The 13,602-nt window shown below is 40.4% G+C and overlaps 1 protein-coding gene across 2 annotated transcripts in view; it reads left to right on the top strand.

Annotated features, from left to right (window-relative positions):
- Window positions 1-932: 932 nt before the first annotated feature.
- The window catches only part of PSMA3 (proteasome 20S subunit alpha 3), a 28,256-nt gene continuing 15,586 nt past the window's right edge, over window positions 933-13,602 (top strand). Inside the window, exons 1-3 of one of the 2 annotated variants that reach the window (XM_079768910.1) lie at window positions 933-1,060; window positions 4,694-4,776; window positions 11,274-11,397. In XM_079768910.1, the coding sequence (XP_079625036.1) occupies window positions 1,040-1,060; window positions 4,694-4,776; window positions 11,274-11,397 (228 nt within the window). In that variant the 5' untranslated portion in view covers window positions 933-1,039. The remainder of the gene's footprint in view (window positions 1,061-4,693; window positions 4,777-11,273; window positions 11,398-13,602) is intronic. The other variant, XM_079768911.1, reaches the window with a different exon arrangement.

The raw sequence follows: 13,602 nt of genomic DNA on the forward strand, positions 1-13,602 counted from the left end.
GAGGCATTTAATAGTTTAAAAAGTGCTAACGGTCCTGCTTTAATAATAAGACTAAAATCTAAACCACTACAAGATCTGGTTCCATGTCCACCTTTATGATTTTACTTCCTGCCGTCTCCCCCACTTAATCACTGACAGGCCAGGCTGCCCTGATCGTTCCCGTAAAATGTCAAGCTTATATTCCTATAACAATCCCAAGTTTCAGTTTAAATATCACCCATTCCGAAAGTCATTCTGTAAGTACCAGGTCTCAAGTTCAAACCTCCATTGTCTCCTCTACCTTCTTACCAAGATCCAACTATTTTGCCTATTTCGTTACATTGCATGTAAATTCCATGAGGGTTGAGGTTAGGTCTACTCCACGTCTTTATCGCCAGTGTTTAGCAGAGTACTTGGAATATATTAGATCTTTAATCAGTTTTATCCTTAATTCCACTGAATAGTTCTTTTCACAAAAAGGGTACTGATGCTTCTGTAAAATTCCTGAGCTCAAAGGTGAGATACCTTTAGAGTGCAACTTCCACTGTTGTGAGGATAGGCGGGTTGAAGGGGGTGCCCTCAGAATAATGGGTCAGAACCGGGACGCCAAGTGTGGAGGGAGACATGTCCTCTATCGCTTTCTTTGGTCTTGGTAAGAACATCTCTGCTTTGCTCTAAGAAAGAATAAGGTATCAAGATAGAGGGATAATTTAAAAGATACATAACCCCTAGGAAATGGAATAGAGCAGCTTCTCAACCCGATGACTCAAAATGACTCCACATCACTCACGACAGAAACTGAAGAGGAAGAACCCCCTACCTTCCCCTAACCCCACCTTCATTGTTTCTGCTTCTGCGCAGCGCCCGCCTAGGTTGTCCCCTCCTTTTCCTTTCCCATAATCCTCTGTTCCCGGAACTAAACACCGAGGGACGAACCACAGAGCAGGCTATTGGTTGAGAGATCAGCCAATGAGAGAGCCTGTTACTAGTCTGCGTGCTGCGGTGTCGCGGGAGCGCTTTCGGCCCAGAAACCCTACACGTTCCGCTGGTTTTTAGCAGGATGAGCTCGATCGGCACCGGGGTGAGTTCGTTATCTCTCGGTGTGATAATCTTAGAGGATTCGCGTTGAAGGGAGCTCGGGCAGGCCGCTTAGGGTGCGCCAGTTCGGGGTGCACTGGGACTGCTTTCGGCCCAGCGGGCCGCTTCCAGTTGTCCTCCCCACACGCTTATTTCTAGGCCGGAGCCTGCGGTGACGGTGACCTGAAGCTCTGCAGCTCAGGTGTGGCGGGCCTGGCGGCGCCGCCGTGAGATTTGGAGCCGCTTTGGATTGCTGAGTCACTTCCTTGACCCTCTCTGGGAAACCGAAAGTGGAAACTCGTGGGGCCTGAGCCAGTGTGAAGGGTTTGGGCGTCAGCCCCTCTTGAGAACCACCGAGGCCAGGCGGCTTGTGGTTCCGAGATCTGCGACGCCGCTTTCCGTGGACAGTTCCTATGCAGTTGCTAGGGTGCTGCTGACTCACGGGGCCTTCTCCATCTTCCCTCCGAGTGGAGTGATCGCTCAGGATGCTTCTTTGGAAACTCTATCGGGACAGAACTAATAAGAAAAATGGTCTGAAAAGTGAAATCTGAAGAATCCTTTACGATTTTCCTTTGTCCCAGCTTTTCCTGTACAGAGTACTTAGTACACTACTGCAAACATTGAGATTATTAGCTAAGGGACCTCACCGCTTCTGACCTTTCATAGACAAGACTGTTGAGGGTTTCGAAGTTGGACTTGTTCGGCTAACTTCTTGTTAAACGTACTGCATATATGCAATCATTTGCTTACCCCTTTTATGTATTTCTCCATATAGAAAATACAGTTTTGTTTAGAAATACAGATTGGTTGTTTGCATGAAGGCGTTGAATAATGGGGATTTCTGAGTTCATCAAATTCTACAGTTCACAGGATTTTGATACTCAGCATTAAACCCAAGTACTGGTTTTCCGAGTTTGGTAATAGGCAGCTTATGTTTGGAATGGTTTATTCCATTTGGTTATGTGATGCTAAAGTTTGCCTTTTGTTTGTTTGTTTGTTTTAGGAATACTAGTTGCTTAGTAATGCATATTGTAGCAAATTGACTTTGCAACTGCATTAATATTACTTTCGATTGGTAGTGTTTCATTCTCCAAACCCTGTGAAAACACTTGATAATAGAACCTTTTGTTGTTATAGTGGTAGAGTGAAGAATCTTCGTTTAACACATCAGGAAGCACCACTGTGGAGGGCTCATCTCCTCTTATCACTTCTAATAAGACCTGTCTACTTGACATTTCTCTCCATTTGATTGTTTAACAGGCATTTCAAACTACATGTCCAAAGTAGAGCTCTGGGTCTTCTTGCCATTTTGCATCTCTTACAATCTTGAGTCTTCAGTGAATGGTCCAGTTCTAGTTGCTCAAGTGAAAAAAAAAAAAGTATGGTTCACCTTTAATTTCTTTTTTACTTCCTATTTGCATCTCCTACAATCTTCAGCTCAGTGAATGGTCACGCTCTAGTTGCTCAAATGAAAAAAATCTGATTCACCTTTAATTTTTTTTTTTTACTTTACTCCTAGAGCCAATCCGTTAGCAGGGTTTTGTTGTGGGGGGAGGGAGGAGGTTCTCTACCCTCAAAAGAGATGCTTTCCGTTTTGTTTTTTTTCTCTAGTCGAAGTACCACCTTTGGAATGTCTGATCTCTGCTTCCACTCTTGTACACACTGCAATTCATTTTTCAGATGATTTTTTTTTAAATTAGATTATATCACCCCCCCCCCCCTCCGTTTACATTCCAATGACTTCCTATTGCATTTAGAATAAAATATAAACTTCTTACTCCAGCCTGGAAGGCAGTATATTTTTGTTTATTTTTAATATATTTTATTGATTTTTTACAGAGTAGGAAGGGAGAGGGATAGAGAGCTAGAAACATCAATGAGAGAGAAACATTGATCAGCTGCCTCCTGCACACTCCCTACTGGGTATGTGCCCGCAACCAAGGTACATGCCCTTGACCGGAATCGAACCTGGGACCCTTGAGTCTGCAGGCCAACGCTCTATCCACTGAGCCAAACCGGTTAAGGCATGGGCAGTATAGTTTATCCCCACATATCTCTGATATAGTTTTCTCTCTACCACTTAGTGCTCAAGACGCAGTGGCCTTATTTCTTTTCCTGGATTGTGCTAGGCTTATTTCTACCTTCTGGTCTTTAGGCCAAATGCGAGGATGGCTCCTCCATATCCTAAATGTCTAGTTACGACTGTGTGACAGTCTAAATAACTAAATATAACTAACAGCCCCAGCAAGACCTTTCCTGATCAGGTAGTCTGTAATAGTTATTCCTATTCCTTCAATCTGTTTTATTTTCATTATAGTCCTTTTTTTTTTTTTTTTTTTTTAAACCAAGGTACATGCCCTTGACCGGAATCGAACCCGGGACCCTCCGGTCCAAAGGCCAACGCTCTATCCACTGAGCCAAACCGGCCAGGGCTATAGTCCTTTTTTTAAAAAAAATGTTTTTATTGATTTTAGAGAGAGAAGAGAGAGAGAGAGAGAGAGAGAGAGAGAGAGAGAGAGAGAGATCGATCTGTTGTCTCCCGTATTCACCTGTGCATGTGCCCTGACCAGAGACCTTTTGGTGCATGGGGCAACGTTCAACCAACTGAGCCACACTGTCCAGGGCTCATTATAGTCTTTTTTTTCTGGGTTACTGCTGTATTTCCAACATCAGATTTGTGCCTGGTCTGATTTGAAATGAATGAGTTAAAGAATGAGTATTCTTAATATTCCCTTATAGTGACTAACATGTTTATTACATGTTTTAATGCTAAATGATTTGTCTAAGGCTCTTCAGTTTGTTTAGTGCCACAGTTATGAATTAAAATGTTCTGACTTCAGTGCTATTTCTGCCATACCATAGTAATTACAAAATTGAGTTTTGTGTTTTATTGGAAAAAAGTTGCTTTTATCTGGGACTTCTATCTATTGCTTTCCAATAGCAGAAATCTAAAGTGTATTACTTTTCCCTTAGCTTCTGTTGCTGCTCTGACATGATAAAGCAAAGTCTTTTTTTTTTATATATATATTAAACCAGGAAGCTTTATTTACACAGTAAAAGTAGCAAGAGAATTCCTGAGACTAGAGGGCTGTAGTGCAAGGCAGCGTGGCCCGTGGGGGTGGGGGGCAGCTGCGGGGGTGGAGGTGGCCAGACCCCACGCCTGGGCACACGGGGGCTCTGCCGGGCAGTGGCCTGGCCTACCCTACCCGCTCAGGCCGCCACCCTTCCTGGAGTTTCGGGAAAACACGCCACAGCCCCAGAAACAGGCTCACTCTGTCACCGAGCCCCCAGGACACCCCCCACACACCGGCAACACAATTTGCCAGAGAGACTGTGCTAGAAGGTCAGACTCCCAGTCCCCGCTGTGGCCTGCGACTTCTTTCTTTCATCTTGTTCTCTTTCAAGAGGCCTGGTTTTCCGCGCTGGCGCCAGTGGGAGGGGTTTGAGCAACTGTGTGACCGGCACCAAGGCCAGAGGGTACGCCGTTAACCTGAGCAGAGGCAGAGGAGCAGGGCCACCCGATGGGGGCTGTAATTAACACACATTTCTGATGTGTAAGCCGTTTAGAAAAAAAATTGTAAGGTTATTATTGCCAAAGATACATAATTATAGGCTTATTGTTCTTTTTTCCTCCCAGTATGACCTGTCAGCCTCTACATTCTCTCCTGATGGAAGAGTTTTTCAAGTTGAATATGCTATGAAGGCTGTTGAAAATAGTAGGTAAGAAACAGTGTTTTATTTAAAATTAGCATATTATTAAATATCTCCTTTTCTATATTTTTAGTGCTTAGCCTTCGTTACATTTACTTTGGTACAAAACATGTGTCCTAAAATAATCTCAACTTATTAGTCATTTTCAGATCTCTTTTTAGGCCAGATCATTTCATGAGTCTTAGTCCTATATTTCGATTTGGACATTTTACCATGTCTCAAATCTACCTATCTACCTAATAAAAGAGTAACATGCTATTGACCATATCTTTGCGACACCCAGCAGCCAATCAGGAGTGAGTATGCAAATCAACCCAACAAAAATGGCAGGTTAATTTGCATATGCAGGTACCTAGCAGCCGGGGGTGGTGCGGAACGCTCTGGGCCTCTGGGCAGCGTGGGAATGCGAAAAGGTAGCTCTTGCCAGAGCGAAGGTGGTGCTGGCAGCCAGGGGAAGGAAGGCTCATTCTTGCACGAATCTTCGTGCATTGGGCCTCTAGTGTGGTGTATAAAACCAAATTCATTATCATCTTTGCTAGCCCATTTCCTGGTTTATATCATTGTTTTCTTTGGCAATTAGGTTTTGACTTGTATTTCTTTGTTTTTTAAATGTCCTATGCCATTAGTCATGTGTTCCTCTCTGCAGGGATTTTAAAAAATTCTGCTGCTGCCACACTCCAAAAGGTGTATGATCACTAAGATGCTTTTCTGTTGGACTCACTTCTTTTAGTTTATCTTTTATTGTTTAGAATAATGCACTAAAACGATCCCGTGGCAAATTTTATGAATCTTTTATTGAAAAAATTGTATCAGTTATAGTTACATGTTAATTGTATTTTTGAATCTAAAGAAGCTTTGGGATGAATTAAAGGACTTTTAAAAATGAATTTTTATTATAGCATTTCACTCAGATCTCAAAGAATTTTTTTCAGGCCTACTAAACAAATGGTGTTGGTGTTTAAGCTCAGTTTTTAAAATAATAATGAGCCCTAGCCAGTTTGGCTCAGTGGAAAGAGTGTCGGCCTGCAGACTGAAGGGTACCGGGTTCAATTCCTGTCAAGGGTACATGCCTGGGTTGTGGGCTTAATCCCCAGTATGGGGCGTGCAGGAGGCAGCCAATCAATGATTCTCTCTCATCATTGATGTTTCTCTCTGTCTCTCCCTCTCTCTTCCTCTCTGAAATCAATACAAAAAAATATAAAAAATAATAATGAAAGCTTTTGGAGTAGAGGTGGAGTAGGGAAATGTTTGTAGAGCTTTAGAAAAGTCCACATGCAAATACTGAGTTACTCAAATTTACACTAATGTCTTTAATACTGATTATGGAGACTATTATTTGTCTTTGCATGTGCTAGCACCTAGCATGTCCTCAGTAGTTATTCCTGACTACTAGAAAGAAAGTATGTGGATTTCTAATGGTTTATGAAATATTTAAAAAATTTTTAGCAAAAATACATTTTAAGTCCTATTATAGGATTTGAAACAAAGTTTGTTTTGTGTTTAAGTGTTGTATTAGATACATTGGTATATTTATAGGTTGTTGGTATCTGATCCTGTAATAGAAGTAAAGCTGTTAAGAATTTAGGCTAAAATGTATTTGTCATTGTATACAAAGCCTGATACTAGGTGTACTGGTTAATAATATCAGATTTTGTAATCAAAGAAAACATGATAATTTCAAGAGAAACATCAAAAGTGCGTTATTCAAAGTAATGTTCATCGCTAGCTACACATTTCCCCCATCTTTCAGGTAATTTGTGGATACCGTCCCAATAGAACTTTTGTTTTGAGGCAAACCATTCAGAAACCCAGTTTTCCACTTCTTCGTATGTTTTCAAGTGCTGTTCAGAAAGTGTGTGTGCCATTGATCAGAACAAGTGGTAATCTGAAGGAGCAAGGTCTGGTGAATACGGCGGGTGGGTTAATACTTCCCAGGCAAGATCTTTTAACGTGTCTTTAACTGGTTTTGAAGTGTGTGATGGTTCGTCATCATGAAGCAAAATTACTTTGCCGTGTCTTCTGGCCCATTCTGGTCGTTTCATGATCAAAGCATGGTTCAAATTGATTATTTGTTGTCGGTAGTGATCAGTATTAATGGTTTCACCTGGTTTTAGAAGCTCATAATACACCACACCTTCCTGATCCCCACAAACGCAGAGCATTGTCTTCTTTTGAAGTGATTTGGCCTTGCAGTGGATGTTGATGGTGGACCTGGATCAACCCATGATTTTGTACATTTGGGATTCTCAAAATAAATCCACTTGTCATCGCCAGTCACAATTCAATGCAAAAAAGACTTTCTTTCGTGCGTTGAGGCAACATTTTACTCATAACTTTTCGGTTTTCTATTTGTCTTTCATTCAGTTGATGTGGCACCCATTTTTCCTTCCTTTAAAATCTTTCCCATTGCTTGTACACGATTGGAAATTGTTTGCTGAGCAACGTTTAATCTTTCTGCAAGTTGTTTTTGAGTTTAACATGCATCTTCATCCAATAATGCTTGTAATTGTTGATCTTCACACTTTTTCAGTTGACCTGAACGTCTTTGTCTTTCACATCGAAATCATCACTTTTTTTTAAAGTGTTTAAACCAGTGTTCACAAGTATCTTTTTATTTTTTAAGTATATATATATATATATATATTTTTTTTTTTTTACAGAGAGGAAGGGAAAAGGGTAGAGAGTTAGGAACATCGATCAGCTGCTTCCTGCACACCCCCTACTGGAGATGTGCACGCAACCAAGTACATGCCCTTGACTGGAATCGAACCTGGGACCCTTCAGTCCATAGGCCGATGCTCTATCCACTGAGCCAAACTAGTTAGGGCCACAAGTATCTTGAGATGGAGCATGTTCATCATAAGCTTCCCGAAGTATTCAGCAGCACTTTTCTTTAAAATAAAGTAACGAATTAAAATTTCCCGCAAATGCTCTATTTTTGGCACGAAATTCGACATTTTTAAGTGTAAAAATATCTATGATGTTAACACCTTCAGCAAATTTGACATGGAGTTTTGAAGCTTGTTGTCAATACAACAAAATAGCATACATATAAAATTGCATATATATCAACATATGTGTAACTCCATTTATTGAAAAAAATTCGCATTATTAACTGGTACACCTAGTAGAGTTCAGAAGAGAGTCAAATTCAAGAAAAAGTTGGCACATTTTCTTCCTGTTGATAAAGGAAGATTGGCTCTTAGACTAGGGAGCTGGAGAAAGACTTGAGGAAGTTACAATTTTTTTTCCCTCCTTTGCATTCTTGCACTTTCATTAGTGTGAAAAATGGTAAGAGAAGTATCAAGTAAGAAAAACTGGAAATACATTTGAAACCATCTGTAACCCAGAAAATTGAGGCTAGGCTATGGGGCTATATTTAATAATTGGTTTTCTATTAAGTATCTCTAAATATGATTTAAAATAGTTACATTTAAATAAAATTAGAATTTTTAAAAATTGAAATATTATAAATGATGTTTTTATCTGCATAAAAGAAAAATACGCAAAGTTCTTCATTTAAAGGGATCTATATAACCTGATATGATAGAATGTTGGATGAGGATCACAAGATGTGAATTTTCTACCCTGGCTGGAAGATAGCTCAGTTGGTTAGAGCATCCGCCCCATAGGCCAAGGTTGGGTGTTTGATCCATGGTCAGGGCACATACAAGAAGCAACCAATTAATGCATAAATAAGTGGAACAAGAAACTGATGCTTCTCTCTCACTTCCCCTTCTCTCTCTCTCTCTCTCTCTTTCTCTCTCTCTCTCAAAATCATTAAATTAAAAAAATATCTTTAAAAAACAAGATGTGAATTTTCTTCCTAGCTGCTAGGAAGAAATAGTGATATCAGGTAGGGTTACTACAGTCTTATGAATGTTAGGTGTAGACATTTACCCTAACTACTCACATAACTAATAATAAGAATGAAATCTATGTAAAATCATTTGGAAAATCTTTTAAGTGCTGTGTGGGAACAAAAGTGAAAATTAGAAAAATTAGATTGTATATTAATTTTTTCTTAATCTGGCCTATAAACTAATCGTTAGAAAACATTTAACCATTTATTTAAATAAATTGATGTAAGATTGTATTATGCATTGAATGATGATCAGTTTTTTTAAAGAAAGAAATTTAATCTTGAGAATTTAAAAGTCAAATATTTTTGAGTACCTGCTAAGTATAGGAACTACCAAATTAATTAATGACATATAAGTTAATACGTAAAAGTACTGTATTATGATATATATACCATGATCTTAATTTTATACCCTTAGAATGTGATATGCAAAAGATTAAACTATAATCTTCCTCTTGAGCCTCATTGAGGAATCATAATATGAAAGAAAAATTGTGAAATATAACATAAGGATTAGATTGCTTAGAACAAAAATGTACACAGAATTTTGGTGTCCAGACCCCGTTATAATTAGGACCTCAAAGCATTTTTTATGTAGGCTATAGGTTCTATCCATATTTACTGTGACCCTAAAGAGCTTTTATTTATGCAGGTTATTGGTCCTATTAATATTTACCATGTTAGATTTTAAAACAATTAAAAATATTAAATCACTCAAAAGAACAATAATAAACACATTTGCATGTTACCATAAAATATTTAAATGAATGTTATTTAAAAACTGGAGGCCCACTGCACAAAGATTTGTGCAATAGGCCTTCCTTCCTCTGGCTACTGTCTACAGTTTTCCTCCGGCACCCGGGACCCAGGCCTTCACTCTGACCACCGCCTTCCGTCTTCGCGCTGGCTGGAGCCTTCAGTCTTCGCTCCGGCTGGAGCGCCGCTCCTGTAGCTCCCTCTGCCCCCTGCCCTCCCCCTCATAGCAGGCATCCCGCCCCGCCCGGCCACTCCACACCTGCATGCCTGCTGCCCAGAGGCCCGGAGTGGGAATGGAACTGTGACCTTCTGGTTCATAGGTCTATGCTCAACCACTGAGCCACTGTGGTTGGGCAAGATCTATCTTGTTTTAAACAGTTGTATAGAACATACATTTTATTCTTTTATATACTTACTAGTGGCCCGGTGCATGAAATTCGTGCACGGGATGGGGGAGGGGGGATCCCCTCAGCCCAGCCTGCATCCTCTTCAATTGGGGACCCCTTGGGGGATGTCTGACCACAATCTGGGACCGCTGGCTCTTAACCACTCACCTGCCTGCCAGCCTGGTTGCCCCCAACGGCCCTCCCCTGCCGGCCTGATCTCGCCCCCAACTTTCCTCCCCTGCCGGCCTGATCGCCCCTAACAGTCTCTGCCTCTGCCCCTGCCCCCACCACCATGGCTTTGTCTGGAAGGAAGTCGGATGTCCGGAAGATGGCCGGTTGACCTGGTCTAATTAGCCTATTACCCTTTTAGTAGTATAGATAGATTATATACATAGGATTGCTTAAATGGGGGGCAAAAGCCTTTTTCATCAGGAGGAGATGCTCTTGGCAGACAGAAATACATAATCCCAATATCTGGACTGATAGCCAGCCATATGCACTATACTGTCAAACTGGTCATTAAAAAATTGAACCGCTCTCTTACACCTTACACCAAACAGCTGTTGCCTTTAAAACCCCTCCTCAGCCCCCACCTTAGGTTCTGTCTTTGCAGTTCACCCAGATTAGGTTCTGATTGGTCAGTTTCTATGCCAGTCAGCATCAAAAGCTCTGCCTCCTAGGCAGCCATTGGCTCCTCACACTTCACCCAGACTTGGTTCTGGTTAGTCGGTTTCTATGCCAGTCAGTGTCTCTGGGCCTGTCAGTGGGCCTGATCAGAGAAGCGGGGATGATCAGCAGCCCCAGCAGAGGCCAAAGAGAAAGAGAGGCATGGCTGCTGTCCAGGCCCGGAGCAAAAGAGAGAGGCAAGTGCTGATCAACAGCTGCCATGGAGGCTACGGATCAGACCCTGCTTCTCTCTCCCCAGGCCTCTCTCTGGGCCTGATCCACAGCCCCCTTGGCAGTCAGTGCTGGGTCACCATGGCAACCCAGCACTGACTTCTGCTTAGTCAAGCCTTTGGTCATATTGGATGTTACAGACCCTGGGTTTTTATATATTAGGATTATAAGCAGTACATGGTTAGTACAGAAAAAGCAAAGAAAAAGAATTATAATCTATCCACCCAAGTTAGTCACTGTTAACTTTTTAGCTTGTGTATAGCCTGTTTCTTCAATGCATATAATGTACTACTCTTAATAGACATGAATTTAGTCAACATTTGTTATAATATGGCTATCGTATGCCAGACACTACCATGTTGTACATATTTTGTTGGCATCTTTTTTCACTTATGTTTTAATAGCCTTTTATGTCATAATATAGATTTTTTGGTCACATGATATTCATTTGTATGGCTATAATTTACTACACTTTAGGTAGCTTACCCTTTTTAGTTTTCAGATGTGTTTTAAAGTACTTGACATGCTTTTAAAAACTAAATGTTACCTATTTTTGTGTTTATGAACTTCATTAAAAAATTTTGATTTTCTTGTGCTTGTTTCAGTACAGCTATTGGAATCAGATGTAAAGATGGTGTTGTCTTTGGTGTGGAAAAATTAGTCCTTTCTAAACTTTATGAAGAAGGGTCCAACAAACGACTTTTTAATGTTGATCGGCATGTTGGAATGGTAAGTTCACATTTTAAAATGTTTCCTTCTGCCTTGTCCAGTTTCTTGTAAAGTAACTGATTGGAATATATTAAGATGTGATTAAAAGTACCCATTTATTACTTTAGCATTGAGGTAGAAACAGATTAGAGAGCAGCCACAGAAATCAACAGAGTTACTGGTTTGTGAACCGTTCTCATAACTTGATTGGAAATAGATATGAAGAACCAAGTTGCCTTAAGAAAAGGGGGAGGGGAGAGGGGTGAGAAATATGTGTAGAAAAGAGAAGTTGGGCTCTGGCCTGTTTTGGTCAGTGGTTAGAGGACTGCAGGGTAACGGGTTCAGTTCTGGTCAAGGACACGTAACTCAGTTGCAGGTTTGATCCCCAGCTTCAGTTTGAGAGGCAGCCAGTCAATGTTTCTCTCTCACATTGATGTTTCTTTCTCCCTCTTTCTCTCTCTCCCTCTCTCCCTCTCCCCCCCCCCCCCCCCCTGCTTCCCTCCCTTCCTAAAGGTAAATTGAAAAAATATCTTAGGGTGAGGATTTTAAAAAAAAAGAAAGAAAGAGATGTTGGCAGCATAGATCACCGATGAAGGCATACCCTTTTTTAAGTTTTTTCATGCAGCTAGTATCTAATGACTGGTTTGTACAGTTGCAAGGCAAATCATAAATACATTACTGGTTTATACTGGTGTCATCCTATATGAATGTCAGACTTTCTTCAGTAACAACCTAAAAAAAGGAAAGAACGATTCTAACCCTGTTTACTGAAAAGGCTAGGAAGAAAAGAGAAAACCTGTGTTCTGGGCACTATACTAGAGGCTCTTTACATAAATTATTGTCTTTAATCCTGACAACCCAGTGAAAGTAATACTAATCCCATTTTTTCTCTTTTTTTGTTAATCTTCACTAGAGGGTAATTTTCCCATTGATTTTTCTTTAATTTTTTTAAAAATATATTTTTATTGATTTCAGGGAGGAAGGGAGAGGGAGAGAGAGATGGAAACATTAATGATGAGAGAGAATCATGGATTGGCTGCCTCCTGTAAGTCCCCCCACTGGGGATCGAGCCCACAACCCGGGCATGTGCCCTTGACTGGAATCGAACCTTTCAGTTCGCAGGCCGACTCTTTATCCACTGAGCCAAACCAGCTAGGACTAATTTATTTTTTTTAGAGAGAATGGAAGGGAGGGGGAGAGACAGAAAGAAACATTGATGTGAGAAAGACACCTCGATTGGTTGCCTCCTGCACATGCCCCAACGGGGGCCAGAGGGTCAGGGATTGAGCTTGCAATTCAAGTGCGTGCCCTTGACCGGAATTGAACTCGAGACCCATCAGTTGGTGGGCTGATAACGACTGAGCCAAAATGGCTAGGGCTCTAATCCCATTTTTACAGGTGAGAAAATAGATCTCTATAACTGGTCAAGATAGAAGCTGGGATTCAGACTTTTGGGTTTGCATTGCCTACATGTTACACACCAGGACCCATTTTGCAGGGTGAGATCCTATAGAACACACTCACTCTGTTATTAGCTTTGGTATTTCCAAATGAGATGTGTTACACACAAACACAAAAAAGGACTGGTAAATATAACCAGTTAAACGTAAAGCTACAGGTAAAAATTTTTTTTACCTTTCAGATCATTGTTTTTTCTGAATATTTTTCTCCCTTGAACAAATTTATTATTGCCAATTAAACTAATATGTTTTGATGAAACTTGCCATGTTGTAATCTAGCTGATAGGAGGGGAACTAGTAAATTAGGCACTCGTTCACTTAGTAAAAAATACTTTAGGTCAGGGTATTTTTTTAAAAATAATATATGCTTATAGGCACTTTGGTGATGAAAAATTGTTATCCTAGAATTTTCAAATTTTTCCATTTGTTATTTAAAGCCAGGAAACTGATGGCATTTCTTATAGCCAGAAATTGGCAAAACATTAGACATTGAAGGGGATTAGGAACAATGAAGGATTAATGTTTTGTTTCCACAATTGTCATCTTCAAGTGATTTGAATTTACAATAAGCTTTCTCCAAAGCAATGGATGACTTAAATAATGAAATTTACTGGCTGGGTAACCTTTGGAAAGTCACTCTAAAAACACTATTTTCCTCACCTGCAAAACTGAGGTGATAATAGTACCTACCTACCTTATACATTTGTTGGCAAGGTTGAAAATAGTTATATAAAAGGTTAATTAGCATGTAATGAGTGCTCAATAT

This window comes from Cnephaeus nilssonii (genome assembly GCF_951640355.1).
Source record: "Cnephaeus nilssonii genome assembly, chromosome: 4".
NCBI classification, from domain to species: Eukaryota; Metazoa; Chordata; class Mammalia; order Chiroptera; family Vespertilionidae; genus Cnephaeus; species Cnephaeus nilssonii.